Source organism: Ochlerotatus camptorhynchus, unplaced genomic scaffold (assembly GCF_037179485.1).
Source record: "Ochlerotatus camptorhynchus isolate MF236.1 unplaced genomic scaffold, CSIRO-AGI_Acam_v1.1 ptg000169l, whole genome shotgun sequence".
Classification (NCBI taxonomy): domain Eukaryota; kingdom Metazoa; phylum Arthropoda; class Insecta; order Diptera; family Culicidae; genus Ochlerotatus; species Ochlerotatus camptorhynchus.
This window is the reverse complement of record NW_027040659.1, coordinates 585,454-613,088: the sequence shown is the minus strand read 5'-3', so window position 1 is coordinate 613,088 and position 27,635 is coordinate 585,454. Positions and strand designations below refer to the sequence as shown.

General features: G+C 39.8%; 2 protein-coding genes across 5 annotated transcripts in view; both read right to left on the bottom strand.

Annotated features, from left to right (window-relative positions):
• Positions 1 to 1,303: 1,303 nt before the first annotated feature.
• Positions 1,304 to 4,655, bottom strand: LOC135701589 (pyridoxal-dependent decarboxylase domain-containing protein 1). The gene is made up of 7 exons (XM_065222430.1): positions 4,453 to 4,655; positions 3,536 to 4,369; positions 3,194 to 3,469; positions 3,058 to 3,126; positions 2,328 to 2,995; positions 1,948 to 2,262; positions 1,304 to 1,876 (listed from the first exon to the last, which is right to left on the bottom strand). Exons 1-7 carry the CDS (start codon positions 4,537 to 4,539, stop codon positions 1,666 to 1,668), a joined length of 2,460 nt encoding a protein of 819 aa, XP_065078502.1. The 5' UTR covers positions 4,540 to 4,655; the 3' UTR covers positions 1,304 to 1,665.
• Positions 4,656 to 19,536: 14,881 nt separating this feature from the next.
• The window catches only part of Atx-1 (Ataxin 1), a 94,141-nt gene continuing 86,042 nt past the window's right edge, over positions 19,537 to 27,635 (bottom strand). For 3 of the 4 annotated variants that reach the window (XM_065222426.1, XM_065222428.1, XM_065222427.1), the window contains 4 exons: positions 24,741 to 25,286; positions 23,895 to 24,677; positions 23,576 to 23,792; positions 19,537 to 22,976 (listed from right to left, as the gene is read on the bottom strand). In XM_065222426.1, the coding sequence (XP_065078498.1) occupies positions 21,975 to 22,976; positions 23,576 to 23,792; positions 23,895 to 24,677; positions 24,741 to 25,286 (2,548 nt within the window). In that variant the 3' untranslated portion in view covers positions 19,537 to 21,974. The remainder of the gene's footprint in view (positions 22,977 to 23,575; positions 23,793 to 23,894; positions 24,678 to 24,740; positions 25,287 to 27,635) is intronic. The other variant, XM_065222429.1, reaches the window with a different exon arrangement.

The following is a 27,635-nucleotide window of genomic DNA, read 5'->3' as shown; positions in this document are numbered from 1 at the left end:
TACTTGCGGCATACTATTTTGGGAGTGTATATGAGCGTGTAGCATGTACGGTAGCTCATCTCTCATCGTGATGGTGGGACATAGTAGACAAATTAGAGAGAAAACAAGGAGGTATTAGTATTAGTTATATGTAAACAAACAAAACAAAAGTTAGATAATGCGGCACTGTAACTACTACTATTTTAGAGGTATGATTCGTCATGTTTAACTCAATGTTTCAATTGAGGCAAACTATCTATCTTACAATTACAAAAGCAAACCTAAACTTACAATTATATGCAAATGCAAAATGAAACTTGACAAATCATCGTCAATTCCCTTATTCCAGGGCAGGGCCTGACGATTTGAATCTAATTTTGATCAGTGAACGGGCACCATATGGTACATTTTCTCACCATGAACCTATCATTTCCAGCCTATCTGAACTATTTAATAAATGGAAACCATAACATGGGTTACGCTCCCTCTAAGCGGGCCCTCCGCATCCTGTCTCTGTCTTATCTCAAATACAAAATGCCAATGGTATGAATGTATCTATATATAACTTGGAAATGACGTACAATCAAATAAACCCGTAACCCACTCACTTGGTCAGGCTTCAGAATCGTCCAGTGGGCAGTGCACTCTACACTCCAAGTTCCCTTTTTTTTCAAATTTACCACAAATTTGATATTTTATTCACCCTGCCATAAATTATTCAAAAAAAAACTTGAAATTTCCTTTTTCATACTTTGTTAGCGTCCCTGATCACCCGGTAGTAAGCCGTTTCTGAAACCCAGTTCGAAGAGTCTCTTGCTACTGTTGAGTTTTCGGGTAAATTGTTTCGGCAAGAGTCACTTACATTACTTTGGTTTCCGAAGGACGCTCTAGTCGAATAAAGTTCGCCGCCACATGAAGCTAAACCGGTGATTACATCGGTAGTCCTACCGACGTGGATATTTGGAACGGAAAATATTGCATACCGTCTACTAGTAGAGAGCAGTTAGAAGACGAAACGTGAAAAAGGTGAATGAACCGCTAAATGCACTAACTGTTGAGAAAATGATTCATCGTCCATATGCATCACAAAAATTGTCAGACTACGGTGGACTAGGCACCAGGTAATCTGCAGAGCCTCCACAGACAGCGTGTCTGGCGAATGGAATGAAGACGTCTTCAACCAGGTCAACCAGGCCTTAACCTCAATGGTAAGGTACGTAAATACTTACCGGAACATGCCGCCACCATCATATTCTTTCATCTTCCTCTTTCGTCTTCTTCATGTCATCTGGAATACATAGGAAAAAAGCAAAAAGAAAAGATATTTGATTACTAACCTTTGTGCAAAATAAAATTTATTTAACGCTTCCAAGGGCTACATGGGTAATGCCAGCTCTATTATACTATAATAATAAATAAGTTGACATGTTTTATTGCGTTGATTCGTGCACAGGGTTCACTTGAAAACACTCCTGTTTGTATTTTTTTACTTGTTTAAACCTATCAGCTATTTTATGTGTTACAAGATCACTTATATGTTTGCTCTAACTTAATCTCTATCACTTTAAAGAAGGTAATGACTTTGGTAAAAATTATGCATAAAATGTTGTTAGGTTTGCCGTTTTGACGTGAAAGTATCTTACCCCTTCAAAAACATATTCAAAGGTTTATTAAACAGTAGTTTATTTACGCAGAAGCGGCCTCGGTAGCCTGCTGTCCGTTTTGTTGTTGAGAAGTTATTTTGTCCACAGTTGCACTCGATTGTTGGCTACTAGAGCTGGCGTTTCTGGAATGTAGACTCGTACCATCGGCACTGATCGGCGTTTGAACGAGCGGAGTTGGCGGATTTTTGTTTCCTTTCAACTGATTCGCTTTTGCCGACATCTGCATGTGGTATCTGGGAACGGGAATACAACAATGATTCAAGGAATAGACATATTGCACTAACATCAACCAGCGGTGGCTTACTTGTAAATGTTTTCTGTGCTTTCAACAACGCCCTGTGTCAAATTCAGGCTCCTTCCCTTGACGCCACTTTCTTTGGCTGGAGGTGACCACCAGTTCACGACTCGACCAACCAGCGGCACTTGACGCAAAATGCCATCCTGCCAGAGTTTCTCCTCGGCCTCGCGCTGTAGATCGGTTTCGGCCGCTTCGATGCCCTTTTTCAAAATTTCCGTCATGGTGTCGAGGATTTTCGAATTCTCCTGAATCTTCAGACCAGTTTGAATGACAAGGTCCAAGAGCTCCTCCACATCGGTTTCGTTGGTGACCATTCCGAAACTGTGGAACAGCAATATTAAAGTTTCTGTTTTTCGTCTAAATTTGAGACTAAACAGTATACTTACCGGACGCAGATAAGGCCATCACTGCCTTCACCAAGGGAAAATGCTCCATCGTGGGCTTTCAACATATCGACTAGCGCCGTGTTCAATCGATTGAGCTCCGTTTTCGCCTGATCGGTTAGTAGTGTTTCCCAGCCTTCCGGAACGTAATGTACACTGCCTAGACCAGCCCAATCGTTCAGTTCTATCAACCGCAGCACCGGGCTTTCCTCTACTAGCTTATTGAAACGGCTCTTATGCTTCACAGTTGCCATCAGTATTTCAATTTGTGCATCAATGAATTGCGCGACATTTTCAATAACTTCAGTTAGCGGAAGCAAGTCCCCATATCCCGGAGCGAATGGGGAGTAACGAATGCACGTGCCATACACGGGGTGGTTGATAATTTCCAAGTTCAGTTGCGAACAATCACGGAGTAAAATCTGCCCAAGCCAACCATTGAGGCGATCGTAGTACGAGGAGTTGGAAATTTTTTCAATCGATTTACTGACAGGATCGTTGGCCGGTTTTGCTTCACCTTCGTTTTTCAGCGATTCTGTACCAACCGTTACCGCAGTGTTATTAGCACCTTGAGAAGCCGTAGATGTAGTTTCTTCAACGCTGGCACAGGTTTCTCCACTGCTGCCATCAAATTGAAAAACAACAACAGGGACGGCTGTTTCGAACAAGATCTGTAAAATGGCAATGCATTATCAAAATGGTCGTGAAATAAACAGTCCGTTAGTAGTCATACACAATAGTTGATGGGGTTACTCAGTAGCGCTCTGAACGATTTCCCAGCTTCCTGTCTGGGCGTCTTGCTCTGTGAAATAAGACAGATGGTTAGTTAATTCAATAGACAGCAAAATCTATTCACATCGACTACTTACCAAAATTCTTATGCCTTTAATTCTACTGAGCACTTCGTGAATGTGTCGACACGAATCGAATGCCATAAAAATTCGCTCACTAATCGAATCAGCACCCATGGTTTGCATTATTGTCCACAGACCAATCGCAGTAAGTCTATTGGAAAGGATGGGATCTACATCGAACAGAGTAAGAGCACTCACCGGTACCTGCCGATGCATCAGTACGCATGGAACTCCAGTGATGCCCAGCCAGTTTCCAAGATTCAGCGTCATCGAGTCGGGAATCGCTTTAATCTGAGCGGATTTCATTAATATTAACATTCATTAGTAACATGCAACGTAACGCTGTAACAATCTTACCCCTGTCAGTGTCCCTTTCGTGACAGCCAACGCGGCTAGGCAGTGTCCTTGACAATGCAACCACATGTTATTTAAACTGCACACGTTGCGAATCACCGTCAAGTTATCCACCTCACCGCAAATCGATGATCCCAGATCGGCAATAAGAAACAGTGGAATCTTTCCTGCTTCCACATCGGCCGTCAGGATCCTTTGCAGCTCGGAAGCATCCATTGTGCCGCGCACACCCAAAATTGTATTACAAGGTACAACACGGATGCTTGTCGCTGGAAGACCTACGTAGCGGCAAGTATTTTGCAAAGCAAACAGCGAACTAGTCTCCGAAATGTACAGGGTTGCATTCTGCAGTTGAGCCAAACGATTTTCCATGGATTCCGGAAAGCGTATAGCGATTGCTAGCCTCACAGCATGAAGAATACACTCAGCACTGTCCCGGTAGAAGCTAGTACTACAATCCATGTACCTAAACATATGGCTGAGCCAGCGATTGCTATCCGAAACTACCTTGGAAACAATGCGGCTCAGATGTTGCCTATCCAATGCTGATAGGTAAGCACCAATAGAGTGGGTTATTGTAGCCAGTTGGGAAGAGTCGTCTAGCGGAGGAAGCACAAAATCCGTCTCCTCATCTACGTCCAGCTGAGAAATAAGCGTTTCCAAAGAAGTAAGCACCTCTGCAGTTGGTTTCTTGTCTGGCTGCAGAAATCCAGGAGTCACCGGCATCTGTGGAAACATTGAATTTTGCTGATGCTGCTCCAGAGCCACCTTCACATATTCCAATCGGTTCAGCACCTGTGAGGCTTGAGTTTCCAGCTCGGCCAAACTGGATCGAACCTACATGGGAATATAGGACGAACAGAAAACGTCGTCGTGACATATCACTCATGAAAAAAAAATCGATTGCACTTGCAACTTACGTTTGCGGCTGGAATTTCGTCTGGTTGTGGTTCCCGCACCGTATTTATCCCTACAGGAGCATTTGATTCACTTGGCGTCTCGGCCATTTTCTAGAATAAGTAAAATTTTGTGCTGTAGAAGGAAAATTTATCACTTTTCACGCCCCAGAAAATTTCTCTTCAAAAACACTCGCAGAACTTTGCCGTTTATTATGTGGCAATCTGACACATCACTCAATCTTTTTGATGACAGAGGCGAAAACCGTACATCCTTTCGATTTTTCGGCGGCGGAATAGTGATATCTATAAAATGTAATTCAATGAAATCATCATTGATTTTCCTTTGCCCAAAATTAACTCAATTAATTTTTTCGAAAACATTAATTTTTACGACAAGTACCTCAATTAAATTCGTTCACCCGTTGGGCAAAAGTTTGATATTATAACAGTGTGCCATTCCAAACCTATACGGCGGTGCAAGACCCTACCCGTCTTCAACCACTGCATCCGAGTATTTGTTTACATATTGTTTTTAGATGTGGTAGTGTGGTGGCGTGACAAAGACGCTTTTCTGACAAGCACCAGCACGTAGCAGCCGAGATATGTTTTGACATTTTGAAACGGGCTGGAAACATAAAAGCTGGGTGGGTGGGTGCTGGGTGGTAATCGTGAAAGCTTACACTGTAACTGGCGATTACCCATTAATGGGTGAAAAAGTACCCATTTTGTGGTAGTGTATGGACCTGTCAAAAAATGCGTAAATGAAAATTTCAAAAAGTGGGTACTTTTTCACCCATTTCCGAAACCTGTTCAGGGATCAAAAATGGGTACATATTTACCCATTATTGGGTGAAAAATATCTTTGTTGCATCATAACGTTGCTGACATACTTGGTTTACATTTTCGAGTGCCTTTGTACAAAAAAGTACAAAAAGTGATATATATGAATAGTTTAAAGAATGGTGAAAGCTTCAAAAAGCTTCAAGGTAAGAAATACTATATTTTTTGAATGATTTCTTAGCTTATAACGTTGTTAAAAGCATATTTGTTTCATTCCACAAATTTGAGTCTCATAAATACGTTTTAAAAAATGGGTACTTTTTTACCCAGTTACGGAAAACAATGCGTTTTGGAAATGGGTAAAAAGTACCCCATGATTTGACGTATAAGCTCTTTACCCATTAGTGGGCAAAGACGTTTTACCCATTTTATGAGTTTACCTACTTTACCGCGAAATGGGCACTTTTTCACCCATTAATGGGTACTTTCCAGTTACAGTGTAAATGAAGAGGTAAAAGCATGAGCGCATCAACGATGATAGCAGAGTTGCCAGATTGTCTTCAAGTTTATCGTAAGCGAAGGTTTGTAAAAACGGTAAAACCAGAAGAACAACCTGTTTTTTTCTGCTGTAATCTCTTACACGGTAACTCCAAAATACATAATAATGATTACAAAGTAAGCATTTTCGATGGAAACTGAGACTACCCATTAAATGAGTAAAATTTTACCTATGTTATTGTAATTAAAACTACAAAAATCAGTAGTAGTATGGATTTTTGAGTAACAGACACTCATAAATGGGTAAATTTTTACTCGTTTAATGTGTAGTTCCAGTTGTCCTCGAAAACTCTTACTTTGTAGTCAATATTGAGCCTTTTCTAGTAATCATTGTGTATTTTGCGGTTACCGTGCTCAAAACGCGGTGGGTAATAAGTTCGACAGACCTAACAGACGGAAATTCCCTTATACATTTCATCAAATGTCTATTGTTGAGTTTATGTGCACATATAGAATGTATACCTGAGGTCCTCTAATAAAAAAAATACTCGAACGATAACCCAAATGATAGAACTAATGATTTGGATGTTACTCTGAACACGTCTTAAAGCAAAATAATCATAAAAATAGTATTAGGGCTCCCTAAAACCATCGTAAATGAAACACATTATTAAAGTAAGTAATTTTTCAAATTTTGTAAAAATGTTAAAAACTGGTGCTCGAACTCAGTTCAGTTCGAATTGTCTCAGCTGGGATCGTGTTTGGTCCTTCAATCCTTAGGGTAGGACGGGGCAAGATTGTCACCCGGGGCAAGATGAGCACCCTTCCAATTTACATAAAAAATCATATATTTTTCAAAACTGCGTCTACGTACCCCTAAACAATGATCCTAAAATGCAACGTTGTAAAAATTACTTAGAAATATTCAATAACTACCGAGATATTGAAGAAAATATACCGAAGGCAAAAAATCCACTCTTCGTAATAATAATTTTCTATACTCAATATCCCTTTTCTGCTTCTGTTTCAACAACTTTCAATTAATGTTTCAACTTCGTGCTGGTATTCTATTTCGATAAACTAAGAAATATAGTTCTTAAAACCCAAAAATAACATAAAATAACAAATTCTGCTGTAGGCGCATGTCTTCCCCCGCAGGGGTGTTCATAATGCCCGGGCTGTTTGAGAACGGTGTAAAAAAAGTTACTTTTTTAATTCATATTCTAAATAGTCAAATTTGTATACATTGCATTATATCAACCCTAGGGAGCTAGAGAAGACGTTAAAGTACTAGGACAGATAATATTTAAATGTATTAATTGCGATTATTACACATAAAATTGATTTTAACCTTAGGGTGGCGATCTTGTCCCGTCCTACCCTATGTCTAAACTTGTTATCATGAAGCAAGTGAAGCAGCTGATCCATCAATGAGGGCAGGTTAAGGGGCGAGTGACTGTGGAATGTGCAACGTTATCCATTCAATCACTCCCCTTTACTGCCGTTATACGCATAAGAGTCCCACGATGCATAAGGATTGCATAGAACATGGGACAGTTATGCGTAGAACGGCAGTTTAGCTGTGCACAAAAAAACGCCTCCGTACGAAGTTGACTATCTACAAGATACTGATTAGACCGGTGGTCCTCTACGGCCACGAGAGGACTATGCTCGTGGACGATCAACGCGCCGTGGTGTTTTCGAATGGAAGGTGTTGCGTACAATCTACGTTGGAGTGCAGATGGATGACGGAACGTGGAGGATGCGAATGTACTACGAATTGCACCAGCTGCTTGAGAGAACCATCCATCGTCCACACTGCGAAAATTGGGCGACTACGGTGGGCTGGGTACGTCGTAAAAATGCCGGACGACGACCCAGTGAAAATGATTCTCGAAAGCAACCCAACAGGAACAAGAAGAAGAGACAAGGTGCATCGACCAAGTTGACGGCGACCTGCGGACCCTTCTCAGACTACAAGGCTGGGGACGACTTCTTTGGACAGCAGAGGACATCATGGTCTTAGCCTGATTGGTAGGGAAGTAGTTGTGCACACCTTCGTGCATATACACATCTTGGGGCCCATGCATTAATTATATCACGCTAAATCGAGCAAAAAATTAACACCTCCCCCCTCCCCTATCGTGACGTTTTTCCTATACCTAATGCATTGCTTGTCACAAAATCTTGGACCCCCCCCCCTCCCAACTTAGAGTGTGACATAATATATGCATCAACCCTTGACCAGAGTGAACAATACGATAAACATAAACATTACAAGTATGTAGTGCCGCTACCGCGTTCTGATCGTTGTTTTAGTACTCGACAATAAATCAAGCCGCACTTTGAACGGGCAATCTTTGCGCAGTGAGTTTAAAATTAGTTTTTAGGAGTGAAACAGTGAAAATGGAGCAGCTACGTAATAAAATTGATGGTGAAAGCTATCAATAGCTAGTTGGTTACGTATACAACTCTAACAAACAGTTCGTTGGTATCAATAAATACAGAATTATCATTTTCACAATATTTTTTTTAATATTCTTTCTGGACGAAACAATTTATGCATATATAAATCATTCATGGGGCATTCATTCGTTTCTACCGATATGGGCAAGGTTTACTCAGTTGACAAATGTCATAATCTGAGTAACCGTTACCCAGTTTCCTCCATAGGCTCGTCTACTCAAATTTGAGTAAAATCATGTTTACTCATTTTTGGGTAACTTCCCTTTTGGCTGGACTGAGTGATTTTCGACTCAAAAATGAGTAGCCACAAAATAGCGTGTAAGCTTTTTCACATTTATATCGCTATGAAGCAACTGCAAACTCTAGAGGGAATTTATATCTGTGAATGTAACCAGCTCGTTTTTTTTGCTAACGTGGTTAAAATGTTTACATTTAATTATCTTAAAGATAAATCGTCCAGCTCAAACCTTTGTAGGGGTAAGAGGTGGGACCATCATCATCATCATCATCATCATCATCATCATCATCATCATCATCATCATCAAGATAGTACCAGAGCTGAGCTAAAAAGTTGAGCACGTTTCTTCGGAACCTTCTGGTCTTAGAGTTACCTCTATGGTTGCAGCGCGTATGATTTCGAAGAATGGAATGGATGAAACGAAAACTGTCTGATCGCCGATAGATCCTGGATTTTTGAAAACATTAAGACAAAAGGGCAGAGCTCGAAGATACTACCAACCGTTTGAAACTAACGATTTTGAATATGGCTCACTACTTGACTAGCCTATTGGTCCCAAGTACATATATAAGCGTTCCCCATTCTATTCGAAATTCTAGTACTAAACTATGTTATTTTCATTCGCTATGAACGTTTGACAGATAAAATGAGGGGTTCGTGGATTTTCCTGTGTTTCGAGGGGTGAATCGATTAGCTTGGGACCAAAGAGAGTACCAGAGCTGAGCCAAAAAGTTGAGCACGTTTCTTCGGGACCTTTTGGTCTTAGAGTTACCTCTATGATACTACTAAATATAGGTGTCAAGTTGTTGGACTGCTGTATTTGTCAGTGATTGCTTGACCGGATATTGCTGCTTTGACGGCGATTCTTGGTTGAAGTTTTCCGGCACCTAGCGAAGCAGATTGGAACGCTGATATCACACTTGAAAAATTTCATGTAAATTTAAATCTTTTTAGATGTACTCAAAAGAAGCGGCTTAATTGACCTAAATTTACGTCTTTTCTTAAATTTACTCGAACCACAAACTGAAGACATATTTTTACATTTCGTGACGTAAATTTCTGTCACTGGTGCTCATTTTTACTGATTTTGATATTTTTTCAAAATCCTGCAATTTTCCATCTTTTAGACATAATTTAGTGTGGATTCTCAAGCTATTTGGTGTTGCAAATGGTTTGGTTCTCCGGCAATTCAACGGGCAAAAAATAGGCTCTCCTGTGGATATGTGGTGCATTGCATGCTTAGTGATTGATTTAAAATCATTTATTTTGACACTACAGGATATTATCGGACATTCGTATAAAATTTCACTTTGCCATTCAATATGGCGCTACCTCAAGAGCTGTCGATATGCCACAAATGACTTAAATATCACTTCACATCCGAACGCGCACTTAAAGACTTGTGAATTCCTATGCAGCCGGATATGTTGTTTTATAAAATGTGGAATTCGCGCAGTCCAAACCACATATATTGCACCGGACACTCATTTTCTTCAATACCGTACCGTAACGCGATAAAACTGCGGAGTGCGTTGCCGATGACGATCGAAGCTTTACTTACTGCGTTCAGGTGCGTAGTCACCAAGGTTAGGCATCATGTAGTTTTACATCTATTCGGACATAAAATTCTGTCACGAATTTACTTTTCAGTTTCGGTCATGCCATTTTAGGTTTTTTGACACCTAATTTTAAAAGCATGACATATTTTTCAGAAGTTGATGTGATATTCAGTCATAAGACGCTATTTCACATCTAGATGTGTTTATTATTAATTGTCGACCTTTATTTTTTTGAAGTGCGTCTATGTGCACATAAAATTAAGTCGTTTATCGAATTACATGACAAGAAAATTAGATCATACTTCAATTCAAGCTCGTGTAATTTTCAGTTTTTTTTAGAGTGTATGCGTGCTGAGATATGAAGGTTACATATGATAATTATTTGAATTTGAGCGGAGCTGTTGATCAAGCATTATTCCCTGGATTAGTCCGTTATTCCAATGCAGATTGTGCGGGTGATCCCGCAAGCAGAAGATCAACGTCAGGATCTGTGTTGTATTACTATAAAGGTAACGCTAAGACTAGTAGCATAGAGGTAACTCTAAGACCGGCAGGTCCCGAAGAAACGGGCTCAACTTTTTGGCTCAGCTCTAGTACTATCTTCGGTCCCAAGCTAACCGATGCACCCTCGAAACATAGGAAAATCCACGAACACCTCATTTTATCTGTCAAACATTTATAGCGAATCAAAACAAACATAGTGTAGTACTAGAATTTCGACTAGAATGGGGTACGTTAATCGATTTGCTTGGGACCAATAGGCTAGTCAAGTAGTGAGCCAATTTAAAATCGTTAGTTTCGTATTGATTGTTGCTAGTAGGTCCCGAAGAAACGTGCTCAACTTTTTGGCTCAGCTCTGGTACTATTTTCGGTCATAAGCTAATCGATTCACCCCTCGAAACATAGGAAAATTCACTAACCCCTTATTTTATCTGTCAAACTTTCATAACGAATCAAAACAAAAAATATGGTTTATTTGATCCCATGCTCTCCTATAAATGCTTTTGATAGTTTTTCAAAGGCATAAGCTGACTACTAGAAGAAATATTGGTTACTTCTGATAAAAGTTACTGACTATTTGAATCAGTGAAGTATCATAATGGAAAAAAAAACTACAGAAAGTATGGAATTTTGGGGCAAAATAGGCTCCAAACACGCACTTATCACAGCGTTCGCCAATTGAAAATATGCCAAAGAAAGTCAGCATATCTCGACTACTTTTTCTAAGGGACGTATCGGCTTTTGTAAACAATGCATTTGATCGTCGATTTGGCGTAACTGGTAGCTCGCCCACGCATGCTAGCACTACCATCAGACAGGGGAAATTTTTCCCAACCTGATAGCGTTGTTAGTAAGCGTGGGTGTGCTTCCAGTTACACCATAACGACGATAAAATGCATTGTTTACAAAAGCTGATACATCCCTTCGAAAAAGTAATCGAGATATTTCCGTCCACTCGTTTTATCCATGACTTATAGTCCGAGTTAAAGTCAGGATTGGCCAGCCAACAGTTCTGGAACATGCTGCAATAATATCACAAATAATTTAATACCGATTTATTAACTTGCGTGTAATAATAATAATTTAAACCATACGGTTTAAAAATAGTTACTAACGTGATAATTAATCTTTCGACAATTAATAAATCTTTGAAACACTCCAACTGAACATCAAAATGGATTATCGCAAGAGATCGTAATTCTAACAGACCACGAAAATGGACAGTAAACAAACATAGCCCGTAGCAGCTGAATGAAACTCAACAACGTTTAGGCTAGGGTGGGACGTGCTGACAAATCAGCCTACTGATCATTCTTGTATGAAATTGGTTCCAAACGTAAACAAACCCTGTAGGTTTCTTATGACTTGTTTACGTTTGGAACCATGCGAGGTAGGCGACGATTGTTCGTATTTGACAGGCACATCCCCCCCCCTTGCGTTTAGGTTACCCAGATAGAGAAAGTTCCCCTTAAGTACACCGGTTTAAGGCCGAAAGTTGCGAATCAACCCGGCACCAACTCGCCAGCGTAGTGCCGACAACTTGGCGGTATATTAACTCGCACATTTTTCCTGCTGGATAGGTGTTATTAGATCACACATCGAGCATCTGCTTGAATGTCGGCTACGTTTGTAGTGGTAAGGGAGCTGTCAGCAATCAGCGAAGAGTGAGTTAACTAATGAAAAACTTCTTTTGAATTACGAATGAAGTGATGATTGGGAAATTCCCTGAATATTCCAGGTTTTTCCAGAAAAAAATAAAATTCCCTGCAAATTCCCGGTTTTTTCAGGTAGTAGACACCCTGAACAGACCTTGGAGTCCGCGCAAAAGACGACATGCTACCGGCCTCTGATCTTCAAGATCAGGCTGTCTGCTGTAGAACAACAAAGCAACAGGTGTAGATCAACTACCAAGTGAGTTATTAAAATACGGTGATGAAGCACTGGCTAGAGCGCTGCACTGGGTAATTGCCAAGATTTGGGAGGAGGAGATATTACCGGAGGAGTGGATGGAGGTTCGTATGCCCAATCTACAAAAAGACAAGTTGGATTGCTGCAACTACCGCGCGATCGCTCTGCCGAGCGCCGCCTACAAGGTTCTCTCCCAAATTCTATGCCACCGCCTGCCACCATTTGCAAGAGAGTTCGTGGGGCAATACCAGGCGGGATTCATGGGTGCCTGCGCTACCACCACAAACGAAGTGACAGACGGAGCGGCTCGAAAACTTTGGTGACTAAACTGCTATTTCAATTTTTCAGTGTACCACATGGCAACACCACTACTACTGGATTGTACCACATGGCAACACTACTACTGGATTGTACTTGCATTTTCACCAAATGTATTAGAATGTTTTGTTTATATCTCTTTCACTCTACTCAAAACTGAAATGCATAAAAAAAATGACAAAATGACACAATCTTTGCCCACTGTCAAAAAATCATTATACACAAAATCAACTTTGTTCAAATCAAAACAAAAAAACTAACCCATCTGGTGGATGATGGCACAAGCTTCCAAGAAAATTCTATTACAATGAACCACATTATTTTAATGGATTTCTTCGCCAGTTAGTCGTCTGTCACTTCGTTTGTGCTACCACGGACCAAATTTTCGCGATTCGGCAGGTTCTGCAGAAATGCCGCGAATATAACGTGACCACACATCATTTGTTTATCGATTTCAAATCCGCATGCGACACAATCGATCGAGATCAGCTATGGCAGATTATGCACGAGTATGGATTTCCAGATAAACTGACGCAATTGGTCAAGGCGATGATGGATCGAGTGATGTGCGTTGTTCGAGTATCGGGGATACTCTCGAGTCCCTTTGAATCTCGTCTTGTCTGCTATTCAACATCGCGTTAGAAGGTGTGATCGATCAGAAGGGGAGGGATAGACACGAGTGGCACGATCTTCAGGAAGTCCATCCAGCTTCTTGGCTTCGCCGATGACATCGACATCATGGCACGGAACTTTGAGACGATGGCGGAAACGTACAGACTGAAGGCTGACGCTAGGCGGATTGGACTTGCCATCAACGAATCAAAGACAAGCGCCGACTGGTGACCGCCGAAAATGATACCAGCAGAGGAATTCAAACACGCATTATGGCAGGGAATTGTGCCTACTTTGAACTCCGGAGGACGCTCCGGTCGAATAAAATTCGACGCCGCACGAAGTTAATTGTCTACAAGACGCTGATTAGACCGGTGGTCCTCTACGGCCACGAGACCTGGACTATGCTCATGGAGGGATAACGCGCCCTTGGTGTTTTCGAACGGAAGGTGTTGCGTACAATCTGAGTGCAGATGGATGACGGAACGTGGAGTGCAGATGGTTGACGGAACGTGGAGGAGGCGAATGAATCACGAATTGTACCAGCTGCTGGGAGAACCATCCATCGTCCACATTGCAAAAATTGGGTGACTACACGGGAACAAATCCAATCACCAAAACGAGAAAAATTATTCATGATTTCATGAACATAACGTGTTTTCATGTTATGAAAATACACCATAAATAATAATCATTATATCATGAGTTATTTTTGCGTAACGCAATCACGATTCCCAAAATCATGAATCATCTTTCAGCTTTTAAACCAAAACATGTAAAACAATATTTTACGTCAGGCTGTATTCGAACCAAGAACATTGGGATCATTAAACCCATACTTTAACCACTAGACTATTAGTACTTGTATAAGGAGGAAGGTAAAAGGCGTATAAGAGCTATATATATAGTGCATTTTATGAACACGGTTTGCCAGGTACGTGTAACGCTTGTAGCGGTCATGATTCTGCTGCATCATTTTTTTTCCCTTTATTTAACGTCGGTCTCTGTTCCGCAATCTAGTGCCAATCACCGATAGACATCGATTGCCATCCATTGACGGCAACCGAATGTGCAGGAAGGCAGCTTCCACACCTGCACCCATTCACAACATACATGGGCCGGGATCAACGGCTTTACTTCCTTTCCGAAGGAAGACGTGACCAGAGATTTTTATGCCTCCGAAAAATCCCATCGACCTCGGCTGGGATTGAATCCAGACCCATTGGGGTGTTAGAAAGCAGTCACGCTTACCACTACACCACCGGCGCCGGCTGTTCCGCTGCATTATGAAATCATGAATTTCCATCATAAAATTGTCGATCATTGTTATGATTTCATGGCATGGGACGTTTTTTTCATTTTATGATTTTTTATTCATAAAAATTGAATCGGATTTCTTCCCGTGTACTTTGGGCACGTCATAAGAATGCCGCCCGACGGCACAGTGAAAATGGTTCTAGAAAGCAACCCAACAGGAACAAGAAGAAGAGGCGCGCAGCGGGCGAAGTGGATAGACCAAGTAGAAGGCGACCTGCAGACCCTTTGCAGACAACGAGGCTAGCGAAGTGTGGCCATAGATCGAGTAGAGTGGAGACGACTTCTTCGGACAGCAGAGGACAACAAGGCCTTAGCCTGATTGGTAAGTAAGTAACAATTATTTTTTGTAATATTTATTTTTTTCCAATTTGATTGACATAAATTTACAACATTAGCTTACAATCCTATACAATGCTGGTTGTTTTCTTTGTATTTTTTAAAATTGTATTTTGTGCATCATTTTGTCAAAGTCTCTAACTAAGCACTGTTCTCTTGAGTACTTCCATTTGAATATATGTTTTGTCATCATCTGAAGAAAATAATTCTAGTACTTCTACCATTCATCTGCTGCTAGGCGGCTCTAAATGGGGGTTCCTCAACTTTTTTTTGTCTGTGTCGTCACCGGTGTGAGCTAGATTTTCAATCCAATTGTGTTTGATTGTGTATGTGTTGTCCCTCGAGTAATATAAAAAGGCATATGATTTACAGTACCGAATGTACTTACGGTTTCACTCTTTGAGAAAATAAAAATCTATGTTTCTTTTCCGAAAGGCACATACAATCTGACTTTGCAGCTAGGGAAAAAATATATGTAGGATTTCATTTTTGTTCTTTGTTTTTTACTATGTGTCATCTTCTCTCATCGTTTTGTTTCTGTTTCGTTTTATTTGTTTAAATGCCCCGAGAACATTACTAGTATCAACTTTCTCTCTGTGTATCTTTGTCGGTGTGCAAAATTGTTTTCTTGTTTAATGCTCTTTCTGTAAAAAGGTTTTCAACCTGCAAAAGTGTGACCTTGATCTCTCTGACAATGTGTTGAAATCTTACCAAAAAATATGGATTTTCTTTTGCTTTCAAAAATATTCCACATTGTCGGCCACCTCATTGAAACCTCTATCAGTTCGTGCGCGCTTGGGCACGATTCTGTTTCTATCTAACTAGTTTGTAGCATGGCAAATGATCCAATGAAATCCTATCTCTAATGCTCTTAGCTAATTTTCTAGGAAGTAAATATATAGAATTTATATATACACAACTTTTCAGCTTTCGCTTTTGTTTTGTTTCTTGATTAAGTGTCAACAACGAATTAGATTTGATTCCAATCAATACTTTTCAGTTTCTGAATCACATCAATAGCATTTTTTTTCAATTATATATTTTGCTCTGCCTACAATATTCTTCGTATTTATTCTGAATACACGAGAAAGGTTCATAATAAATGGCTGGGAAAATTATTTGAAAAAAAAACCATAGCAATGAAAATGGACAGGTTGAGTGGAAAGTTTTTTTCTATTACCTCAGATAAACAGACGTAACAATAGCGTTTGTACTCATCGACAATCCAAAAGGGCTTTGTGGTTGAACTTGATAGTTTACAAATCTGAGTACCGTCAATGGCACGACCGGTGCTATGTAATCAGACAAATGACTCGCGAGTCAAACAATGTTCGAATTATCACGTTTATTTATCGGTACGAAATTGTACTTCGTTCCATGCTTCATCATAAGTTGAACAGTGTCTAATTATGGTCAGTTCGATGTTTATCAGATTTACTCGTTGAACCAGTGAGTACGAACATGATTATTTGCTATGGAGAATATACAGATAAGCACAAAAATACAGTGTTATCTGATAATATTGGATATATATCAAACTGTCCAATATTAGGCACTGTTCAACTTATGGTGCTCGCACGGTAGCAGTTTTCACCTTGCATGAAGGAATAGCCATAATTAATTTAAATAATATGCCTGGATGTCAGAATTATGGATTGGTCAAACGACCCAAAACTTAAATAAAACACGTTCGAAAATCTCATGACAATTATCAAAACAGTGGTCAATTATGGCCTGTATTTGGTCAAATTTGGATGTTTATATCCTGCAAACAGTTAAATAAAATGCATTTCATCATCAATTTTACCAACAAAGAAGCTTTGTAAACTACTTGTCTACTATTGAGAGTGAGTGTGTGGGTGATAATATTCATGGGATGTTTCAACATTGATCATACAAATCCTTCATGGAAAGAAAAAAAGGCACATCAACATAAAACTTTCAACTAACTGAAATAACATGATTTTAAGTTATTTTTTAGCACAATCAACCAATGTACAAACATGCGTGGCGTCTTTCAAATAAATTTCCATACCATATAGGTATTTTGTTTTTGTTTGTTTTTAGAAAACATCTATCATTTATATTACAAATGAGCTTTTCATCGTTTATATTTTTTTTTCTGTACCAATTGCTCAGTATCACCAGTATCTACACATTTGTTTGTCATTTGTAAATGAATAGAAGACTAGAGCAGAATGATCCTGACGATCGCATTATAGACCTTGCATCCATAACCTATCAATATCTGAGGACAGCATATTAAAAAGATTGATAACTTCCAAACTATTCCACGTGATTGGCTGAATACTTTAATAAAACGATGTTCGATGCTCTCAATGTCAATGTTAAAATTGTAGGGTAAGATATTAAATAATTCCTGAGACTTCTTCTACAAATATACAATATGTATTTAGAAACTGATTAAAACTTTAAACTGTCCTGTACTTACACACTTAATCTAGCTCGGTAAAATCTCCAACAGCCGATTACCTCGGCATTTATTTTTGCTGATATATCTGCAAAATATCTGTTTGTTAGCTGATATCTCAGCCAAATGATATTTGTTAGCTGAGTCTCGGCAATTGTTTTACTGAATCTCAGCAAAATAAATTGCAGAACTACTCGGCTGTTGGAATCTCGGCGAAAAAATTTAAGTGTGTAGGAGATTGAAATTCGGCAATTTCTAGCACATTAATGACCATTTATAAACATCCAGGTAAATAGGAGAAATGCTCGAATTGTAAAATTAAAACAGGTGGATCATTCCCAGAATAATTGCTTTCCCATATGATTGCATTCTGAGGTCACTGTCTCGTATAATAAACCCGGCATGCATATTTACTTCTAGCTCGGTACTAGCTAGCTAGCTAGCTCTCCAACAACCGATTACCTCGGCATTTGTTTTTGCTAATGTCTCTGCAAAATATTTGTTTGTTAGCTGAGATTTCAGCAAAAATCTAATTTGAATCTCAGCAAAACAAATTCAGAACTTCTCGGCTGTTGGAATCTCTCCAAAAAAATTTAAGTGTGTAGAAAGCTCTCAATTAACAATTGTGAAAGTGCGCGAGGAACACTAAGTTGAGAACCGGAGTAATGAAGCCTAAATGAAGAAGACCTTGGCCGTGAACAAGGAAACGGTTTTTGGTCCCTGCGTCCTCACCTTTTAACTGTGGAAAACATAGGGGAATTCCAAAATCAGAACCAGTTTTGGACCCGCCAGCGGGGGGTTTCTCCAGCTGGATGATATTGTGGCTTTGGAAGTCAAGCGAAGCATTCAGCACTTACAACGCCACAACAAGACGTTCTTTGCGGGGAAGATCTTATCAAAATAAGAAATAAATAACTATAACAGGAATGTAAAACGTAGAACAAATAGAAGGCTCCTAATAAATCGAGCAGCACATGTTACGATATGTCAGGGACCTGTATGTGGTGAAAAAGGCGATGCAGGTTGGGGAAGACATGTTTGAAACCGAAAGAGCCGTACCCGAGAACGACGAAGCCAACGCGGGCCTACACTCTTGCTCAAGGATGATCTCGTTTGACCTCGACCACGCGTTCAATCAGGTATCCCATGAGTTCCTGTTCGTCGGCTGGCTCTCTCGAATCGCTGATGTCACTTCATCACGGATGTCACTAATACAAACTTGGTAGTGAAGCCGTGTAAAATCGTTGTTTATTATTTTCATCCACGATATCAGCTGGCAGAGAAGTCTATAGAATATATATTAGTGCATGGGCGCCATTCACAGCCGTTCCGCATTGACTTCTCGACGCAGGATCTCACTAATACAACCTAGCGAGCGTAGCCGTGTAAAATCGATTTGTTTATTATTTTCAACCACAAAATTAGCTGTCAAAGTGTTCGACTTGACAGCGGTTTTTTTTTTTAATCAATAAAATGCATGTATTAATGAAACTTCTCACTAATACTAACGGTGGTAGAGAACTCTATTGACTTCTCCAAGCCGGATCTCATGAACACTACACACAGCGAAAAAAAAATGTAATATCGATCAACGTAATTCAAGCTGATGTTTGAAATAATGATGAAATAGCAAAAATCAGATACAATATTACATCAAAGGATGTAATTTTGTTCGCAAAATCGATGGATTGACCTGGTTGCAGCAGTTTCGATGTAATATTCAACAACTTTTTTTTGCTGTGCACTATAATATTATTTTACACACGCTACACAGAAAAAAAAGTTGTTGAATATTACATCCAAACTGCTGCAACAAGGTCAATCCATCGGTTGTGTAATATAACGTTGTACGATGTACATCGATTTTGCGAACAAAATTACATCCATTGATGTAATATTGTATCTGATTTTTGCTATTACATCATTATTTCAAACATCAGCTTGAATTACGTTGATCGATATTACATTTTTTTTGCTGTTTAGCGGATACTATTATGAAAAAAAGTTAACCCATTGTCAATAAATGTGGCACTACTCATTAATGAGTAATTTATTATACACATTATGTAGTAACTGTTAGCTACTGTTTGCAACAACTCATTTTTGTTGAAATAATTTACTCATTAATGATACAGCCACTATGTATTATTGAAAATGGGTTAACTTTTACACATAAATGGGTTTTAGATTGCTACTGTGCATGCGTAGGGTTTGTTTTCGTTTTGTTGTTCTCCAAATGCACAAAAGTGTGTGTGAGACCGCGCGCTACCTTTTTAAGTAGTGGTTATATCGCGATATCTTTTTGGTTTTTCTTCTTATTCTTCATTTTTATATATGGATGTTGGATTTTAGTGTTCGTGAGATTGCGCTTGTAGATCTCTATTGTTGTTTTCGAATGATAGTTCACACGCAAATCGCACCAATACGAACCCGGCTGGATAGGACTATACACTCAAAATAATCTTCACGTTAATGCTACGTGAAAACATACATAGATTTTTTCCATAGCTCTTTTCACGTAGACGTTACGTGACTCTCATATAGAAGCAATCATTTCAGTGAGCTTCAACGTCACTGCATTATCACATAGAAGTTACGTGATTATTTCAATACAGCTCATAGTGGTTTCTTATGATGTTAATTCTGCTACGATTTGAATAAAATGTATTCTTGATTTCGTATTAGGCAGAGATCTAGTATTATTTTATGCATATGCCTTTATTTTGTCATAAAATATATACATCTGCAACAAAATCATATTGAAATTAGATTCAATCGGGCCAAGGATCGGGAACGGGAAAACATACATGTAATACAAATGCCTATCCTGCACTTGATATTACACCATGAATGATGCTGTCACACTAAAAAAGAAACAGACTTAATAATTCTCTATGTAAATGTTTAATTCATTAAACTTACCTACCCCATTAAATTGTCCCACAAAAAAGTAACATCTTAAATAATCTGAATTTACACTGGCATGAAAATATGCCCACTGAACTAGCGCCATATTTAATGTCACTCATTTTTTTTCAGAAGTGAAAATCACTTATGGTTTACGTGGAACGCACATAGAATCTGTGTGTGGGTAAATCACGTAAACTTCATTAAACAATGTAGCGGTTCAAATGGAATTTCCCCTCATATATAAGTGGTGTCATGTAGATTCTACTTGGGTCATGTAAAATTGACGGCAAACCAAAAAGAGATACTCTACTTGATTTTTCACGTAACTATAAAGTGTCGATTATTTTGAGTGTAGGACGATCCGTACACCAGGAGGACGCGATGTGGATGCTGCTTTTTGTGCTCTATCTCCATCCCCTCTTCGCTCGAGTAGAGTGTGTGTGTGGTGTTGATCTTAGCATTACGAACGCTGACAATATCAAGGTAATTGCAACCTCAACACATCAAAAATATAACATAAGGGGCTTTTGATAAACTACGTAGACAGTTTGTGATGGGCGGGGGGGGGGGGATCGGTTTGACAATTATGCGCGGCCCATACAATTTTTAAAAATTTTGTTTGTACAATATTGTCTACGCAGGGAATGGGGGGGATCAAGAATCCTAAAACAGTCCCTAAGAATTTATAAAAAAAAATCCGAATCAGTAGTTTTAAACAAATGGAACAATCACTGTTGCACTACGGATCTATAACATGTTACAAGGCTGTCTTGAAGACGTTTTTCTTGCCGATAAATATTATAACACCCTTGTAACATTTTTAGCCAAAATGATGGCCAGACTAAGCAGTTATAACATGATGACATTTTTCTTGTCGATAATTATTATAACATGTTATAACTCTGTAGTCTGAACAAGGCATAAGTGTTAAAACTCTAATTGAATAAAAAAAAAACATTCCTTTTGCGCCCTCACATATTGTCGTTTAGACCATTTGTTCTACATTTTTTTAAATATTATTATTATTATTTAAATATCATACCTCATGGTACCTATTTCCAAACTAATGCATTATTTTCTTCTAATACCGTTCCACCTCAACTTGAGTAGAGTGGCTTGACTCAAAACTTGAAGCAAAGTTACCAATCTTCCTGATATGTAGTCTCCTGTAGTTCCCATATTTTTTTCCAATTTGTTATTTCAGGTTATAAAATCCATTACGAACGATTTTGATTTATAGAAAAAATAACTCCAACATAGTGAGCTTGCTTAAAAAGTCCATGAATTCAAGCCGAATTACTTTTAAAATATTCAAATCTCTTAAGTTCATAAAGACATCACAATTGCACTTCTTAATATAAAAAAAACGTTCTTAACTTAATATAGAAAGTTGAAATGTTCTGCAAAAGTGAACACTTTTCTTTGAATTCAACTGATGATAACTCAAAAGAAGTGCGATAGTGTTCCACCATTTTTTTTCCAATTCATCTATATTGCCTGGACATGAGATCACGGCATTCCTTGAGCATCCCGGAAAGTAACATTCCAAAGGTCTATTCTTCTGCAGTCTCTATTCACTGGTACCTACAACCTGCTAAAGTTTTTGCACATATCACCCTAAAATGCACTGCGCTGCTGCTGCTGAGCAGCTAACAGCATATTTAACAATCTAAGTTGTAACCTGGGGAATCTTTGCCGATGGCGGTTGCCCCGAAATGTCCGTCTGACCTTGACTGGCATCATCACACACATCTGGAGCGGACCATCGGCGCTTCCGCGAAACTGATGCATCAATTGCACAATCTTCTTCGTCCACAGTGCCGCCCTCGGCTGTCATCGCCGATGGTAGTGAGTTGCTGCTGTTTCCAGTTTTCGTTCCACCATTGGAAGTCGCTGACGAGGTGTACGAAGCGCCACTGCTGATCCCCGAAGACGACGAAGATGTCGATGAAGAAGAGGAATGGGTATGTTTGTCCACGACCATTGCAACGGGCTGATCGTTCGTGTCCAGGGAGCTCAATGAATTGGTCACCGATCGGGTACTAAGATTCAAATGATCGGGAGATGTTTTTGGCGAATAGTGGGAGGGTTCGTGGGGTTTACTTAGATTAGCCGCTGAAAAAGGCATAGAAAAAACTGGCACCGACGGAAAGCTGCTGTACGGTAACGTATTTGAAGGACGAGAGGAAACAGCCGTAGTTGTAGCCGTAGTAGGAATAGTTGGCGAGAGAAAGGACGCTTTGCGTGAAAGATTCTGAGGTAGATACTGCTGCGGCTGCTGCTGTTGATGTTGTTGACTACTGATGTCCCCTCCTCTGTCCCGAGTCGATCGTAGGTGATCCATCGATTGAGTATATTGGAGATGATATGGTTGTTGGTGGTGTAGGCTTGTCTGGTTTCCATTAATATCGTGGTGGTGTAGCTGCTGAGATGGGGGCAGATACTGACCAGAGGTTGTTGGCGGTTGATGAGCCAGGTACGACGAAGAAGCATTGGATGAGGAATGACTCAATTTGGGTTTTTCACGTGGAATCAGAGAGAGACAAATATCGCCGACTTGCAGTTTTTGGCATTTCAAACCAAAGTGATGCAACGACTTTTCCGGACTACACGAGGCCCAGCCTTGTCCGTATACGAAGAATGGATGCTCGATCGTTGCTTCGATGTCAATCTGGAAGGGGAAATAATAGATAAAATCATTGATAGATGCACGTTTCAAGAAAGTATGCTTAAACGTTTAGGTATAACTACTGAAGCTTTTTTGATAGTTCATTCTGTTATCACTAAAAAAAACATGGGCAGGACAGTAAACCTGAGTAGTTACGCAGTAAAACAAGCACTTTTCCAAGTTTAAAGAGCATTTCATTGTTTTAATATTACGTTTCTTTAGCTGCCAGGTAATGAAATATTTCAAAGAGATTTTGAAGAAATATTGGCTGCTCTACGGCATCCAACGCCATGAATGGGTTAATGTAGTCTAGTATAAAAAGACACCGCGTATTTATTGTCCTCAGCATGTTTACATTCAATGCAAGCACATATTGTTTATAATTACTCATTTTGAAACAGCCTATCTAAATGAACAACGACGACGACGAGCAAGAATCAAATTTCCATTAAACAAACAGTAATATAGGTAGGACCATTGTAGGTAGTTTGAAATGCTGAGGTATATAGATTTTTTGCATATCTACGCGGGACACAGCTAAATGTGCAGCACCTATTTCGCTGCCGCATCATAAAATAGAATATAGAAAAGATTACACTTACCCTTGATCGGTTGTTATCATAACTGAACGTGATAATCACATTGTTGTTACGGGGAGTTATTTTAACTGCCGTCGATTCGGCTAGCCGTAGGTTGGCTGACTTTTCTGCGGTTTGTACTAAATCTTCCGTTCGCACATCTTCTACTCGTTTGCACTCATCAGCCAGCTGAATCAGGGCACCCTTGGTAAAATTCGTCGTTGTACCATTTTCGAATGGCCTGTGCAGAAAGAAGAGTCACGTTATGTAATTTACGCTCAGGAGATTCAGTTGCATCCACCAGAAGATAAACGTTGATCGAGGCGGGCGGTAGTTTACTCACCTAAAAATAGTAGTCGATTTCGTTGTAGGAGATCTTCGTCTGACATCTCGTTCACTAGCGGGACGCGTTAGGATTCGATGCTTCAGGGAGCCTTCTTTACCGGACGGTACCTTAAATTCGTTATCTTGAGGCAGTTGTTCGAGACGAAGCCCATCTACCGGGTGAGGATGATGAGACGAACTGCTAGACGCGGGAGGATGCGGCATCGAATGGTGACGTTGACTGGAAGACAGCAAGGACGAAACTGTTGATGATGATGAGCAAGATGGTATTGGCGGAAGGAATGGATGATGGGCTTGCAGGGGTGAACCCGTGAAGGAACCCGCAATCGGGTGATGCTGCAGTTGCTGCTGTTGGTGGTGACTAGAATGGTGCTGCTTATGTTCGTGTTTGTTTTCCTTCTCGTGCAGGGCAGGATGGCTACCTGGGTATTTGCTGTGTAAGGAGTGTTCCTGAATACTCGACAATCCATTCAGGTATCCTCGTTCCCTATCTGAGTATACACCTATCAGGCCTGACGACGATGGGGACGGTGGCAATGTTGGACTTCTCTCATCGGAGGGCAATTTGTCCTGAGGTATTTGTGGAAGAGAGGTAGGTTTCAGGCCAATATGACCATTCAAATGTGATAAGGAAACTGGGGGGTAGTTCTTGGATTTTGAACTTTCAGGTGAACTAAATGAACCAGGCGTAAGGAAAGGAGACGTTGGATATGGATCTCGCTGTCCTGATAGGTATGTAGGCCGTCCTAGCATTCGAGCATCTAAATGTGCCGCAGAATAACTGTAATTTAAATAGAAACTTATCAACTTCTCGTTAACGTTTTATTGCAATGGTTTTGCTTACCTAAATGGATAGAGTCCATAATTTAAACCAGGGTAGGAATTGTTATCCAGCGGGCCGGGAAAAAACGATAACCGGGGATTAGTTGGTGAGTATAATTTTCCGATATCAGCCGCGGCAGCAGCCGCTGCGGCAACCGCGGCTTCTTTCTGTTGTTCTTGGTGTCTCTGTTGGTGTTGCTGTTGTTGTTGTTGCTGTTGCTGTTGTTGTTGTTGCTGCTGCTGCTGCTGCTGTTGTTGTTGTTGTTGTTGTTGTTGTTGTTGTTGTTGTTGTTGTTGTTGTTGTTGTTGTTGTTGTTGTTGAGCATGAGCATGAGCCCGAGCCTGAGCGTGTGCCTGGAGCGTTCTTTCATGAAAATCATGTCCGAGATGGCTCAATTTGGTAGCACTTAGCGTCTGTGTGCTATGAGGATTTGGTAGGTTGGGACTTACGGCCAGATTTACAGGACCGCTTTGTGGTGACTGTGGTGATTCCGAGTATTTTGGTCTCGAAGACGGAAGCAGTCCATTTCGAGGTGCTTCGTTGTACCTGAAATGCATTAATAGAATGCTTGAATATTTTTTTTAGTCGAGAATAAAAAATATACTGGAATAAATTGAGCAATACATTTAAATCTGAGATGGAAAGGCAGATAGCACACACAGAATTCATTGTATACTTGTTCTTCTTGTCATGAAAATTTGTGCCATTGGAATCAAATCAAAACAGGCGTAGCAAAATACCTTGTTTTGCTTTTAAGGTTCAATTTACTTCGATGCATTTTTTTTTAATTCAAAGTCAGTTTTTTTCGACGCATTATTTTAGATTGCAAAAAGCTCGCGTCATTTTGTGTAAAATATCAAAAGGAATCGAATAGTGCGAGCTTTTTGCAATCTGAAATAATGCGTTGGAAAAAACTGCTTTTGAAATTTTCCAAAAAGCATCAAAGTAAATTGATAAATCAAGATTTCAATACTGCTTTGAGTATTCCGGTTAAACTGTAAGAAAACCATCATATAATTGCTTGGCTGCCAATGACAGTTCGGGACAGCAGCCGTCTGGCTGAATTTGACGTTCAATTGTTCCCTCTTCGCGACTCTCCCTCAGATTTAAATTAGTTAATGATTTAAGAAACTAATTAGCAACGATTCATTCAAGTTTACAACATGGTACAAAGTACGAAAGTAAAACACATCGTAAATCACCAAATCAGGAAACATTAACAGCTTCCGGAACATAAAATATCCTACAATATGGGTATTATCGGAACAAGGACGACTTGTAGCGGCCAGAAATCGATAGTTGACTCTATTTTGGAATTCCATTTGATCTCTTCCAGTTTCCAGAAAAGCGTCAGATACCCTATAATATGAGTATTTCAGGAAAGATGTTCTAGCAGGAAATCGATTTCTGGTGCCGTTTTGAAATCCTAGATATCGGCTTCCATAAACAGAACTCGATTCCTACACAAAAATATCATGCCAACCACAACAAATTGGTAGAGCAGCCATCTAGTGATCTGGTAGGTGTGGGTTTGATTACCACCGGTAGGCAGTGGATGTTTTTTTCAGCATTTTCACATGTTATTTAGCCTTCAGTTTTCATTTCGATAAAGAAATATCTTTATCGTGACAATTTTTTTTAAAGAGATTCGACGGACAAAAAAAAAATCATGCCATTTTGGAATCCGTGTTTCAAACAAAACTCCAAAATAGGGTATTTTCGAATTGTTAGGTTAGGTTTGGATTGTTTATAAAATTTTCAGAACGTGAGCACGTCGTCCGGAGGATATTTAATTTTTTTTAAACAAAAGTCCCCATCTTGGATCTAAAAATAGCGTAAGATATAGAGATTCCCGGTTCCTTCAAAACGTCTTCTTATCAAGAATACTCATATTGTATGGTATCTAACGGCTGTTTGGAAAACAGAAGTAGCTATATTGCATTAAAATTTTTTGTCAGATTTCGATTTTCAGCCTCTACACATCGTCCTCGTTTCGAAAATACAGCGAACTCTCCCTTACTCGATATTATCTAGCCCGATGATTTGCCTAACTCAATGAAATTCAAAGTCCCTTCAATTTTGCAAGCAATGCTCTCTCTTTAAAGGGGTAGTCCACTCTGGCGGCATGAAAAATAGGTCATTTTCACGATTTTGTTTTTGAGGATAAATAACGATCAATTCAAAAAAAGGAATGCATGGTTTTGTCGATTGAAATGTCCTCTTTAATTGAGATTTTTTTTGGCGCGATTGGATGTCTCCTGTAGCCGCTGCACCAGGTTCCCCAGGAGACCTCCCGTCTGAGTCGTCGCGGGGCGGGACGTCTGGCGGTCACACCACTGGAGCTGGAACAACGAATTTTGTTGTGGTTATTCTCTGATAGATGACCCAGTCTTGTACGTTTTTGATTTGGTTGAAAAATAAAAATTTGGCGACGTTTTGAAAAAAACACAGTCCGTTTTTGTACCCTAAAATTGGGGATAAAAGCTTACACCAAAAATCCATTTTTGATTCTTTTGAAAATCGGCTACGTACAAGACTAGAAAAAAGGTACTTAACTCGAAAGTTCAATCGCCGTTAAGATTGAATGAGCCGTTTCTAAAATACAGCGCCCGCCAATTTTGAAAACATCGTTTAGAGATAATCGCGGCAGCAGTTGGGACTACTAAGACACGCCGTTTCGCCGGTAACGGCGGGTACTCTGAGCGCTCACCTGAGCGCGCTTGGAGCGTCTGGACACGAGTCCACTAATCGGCCTATAACTTTGGAACGATGTCACTTGCGGACTTGCGGTCAAGTCTATGTCAAAGTAGACATCGTTCTAAAAAGATATAAAACAGCACTGCTGTCGCGCTTCTGTTCATTACCGCTTCGGACGGCGTGGCGCTTGGTTCTGCAGTAAGCAGGAGCAAGTCAGTG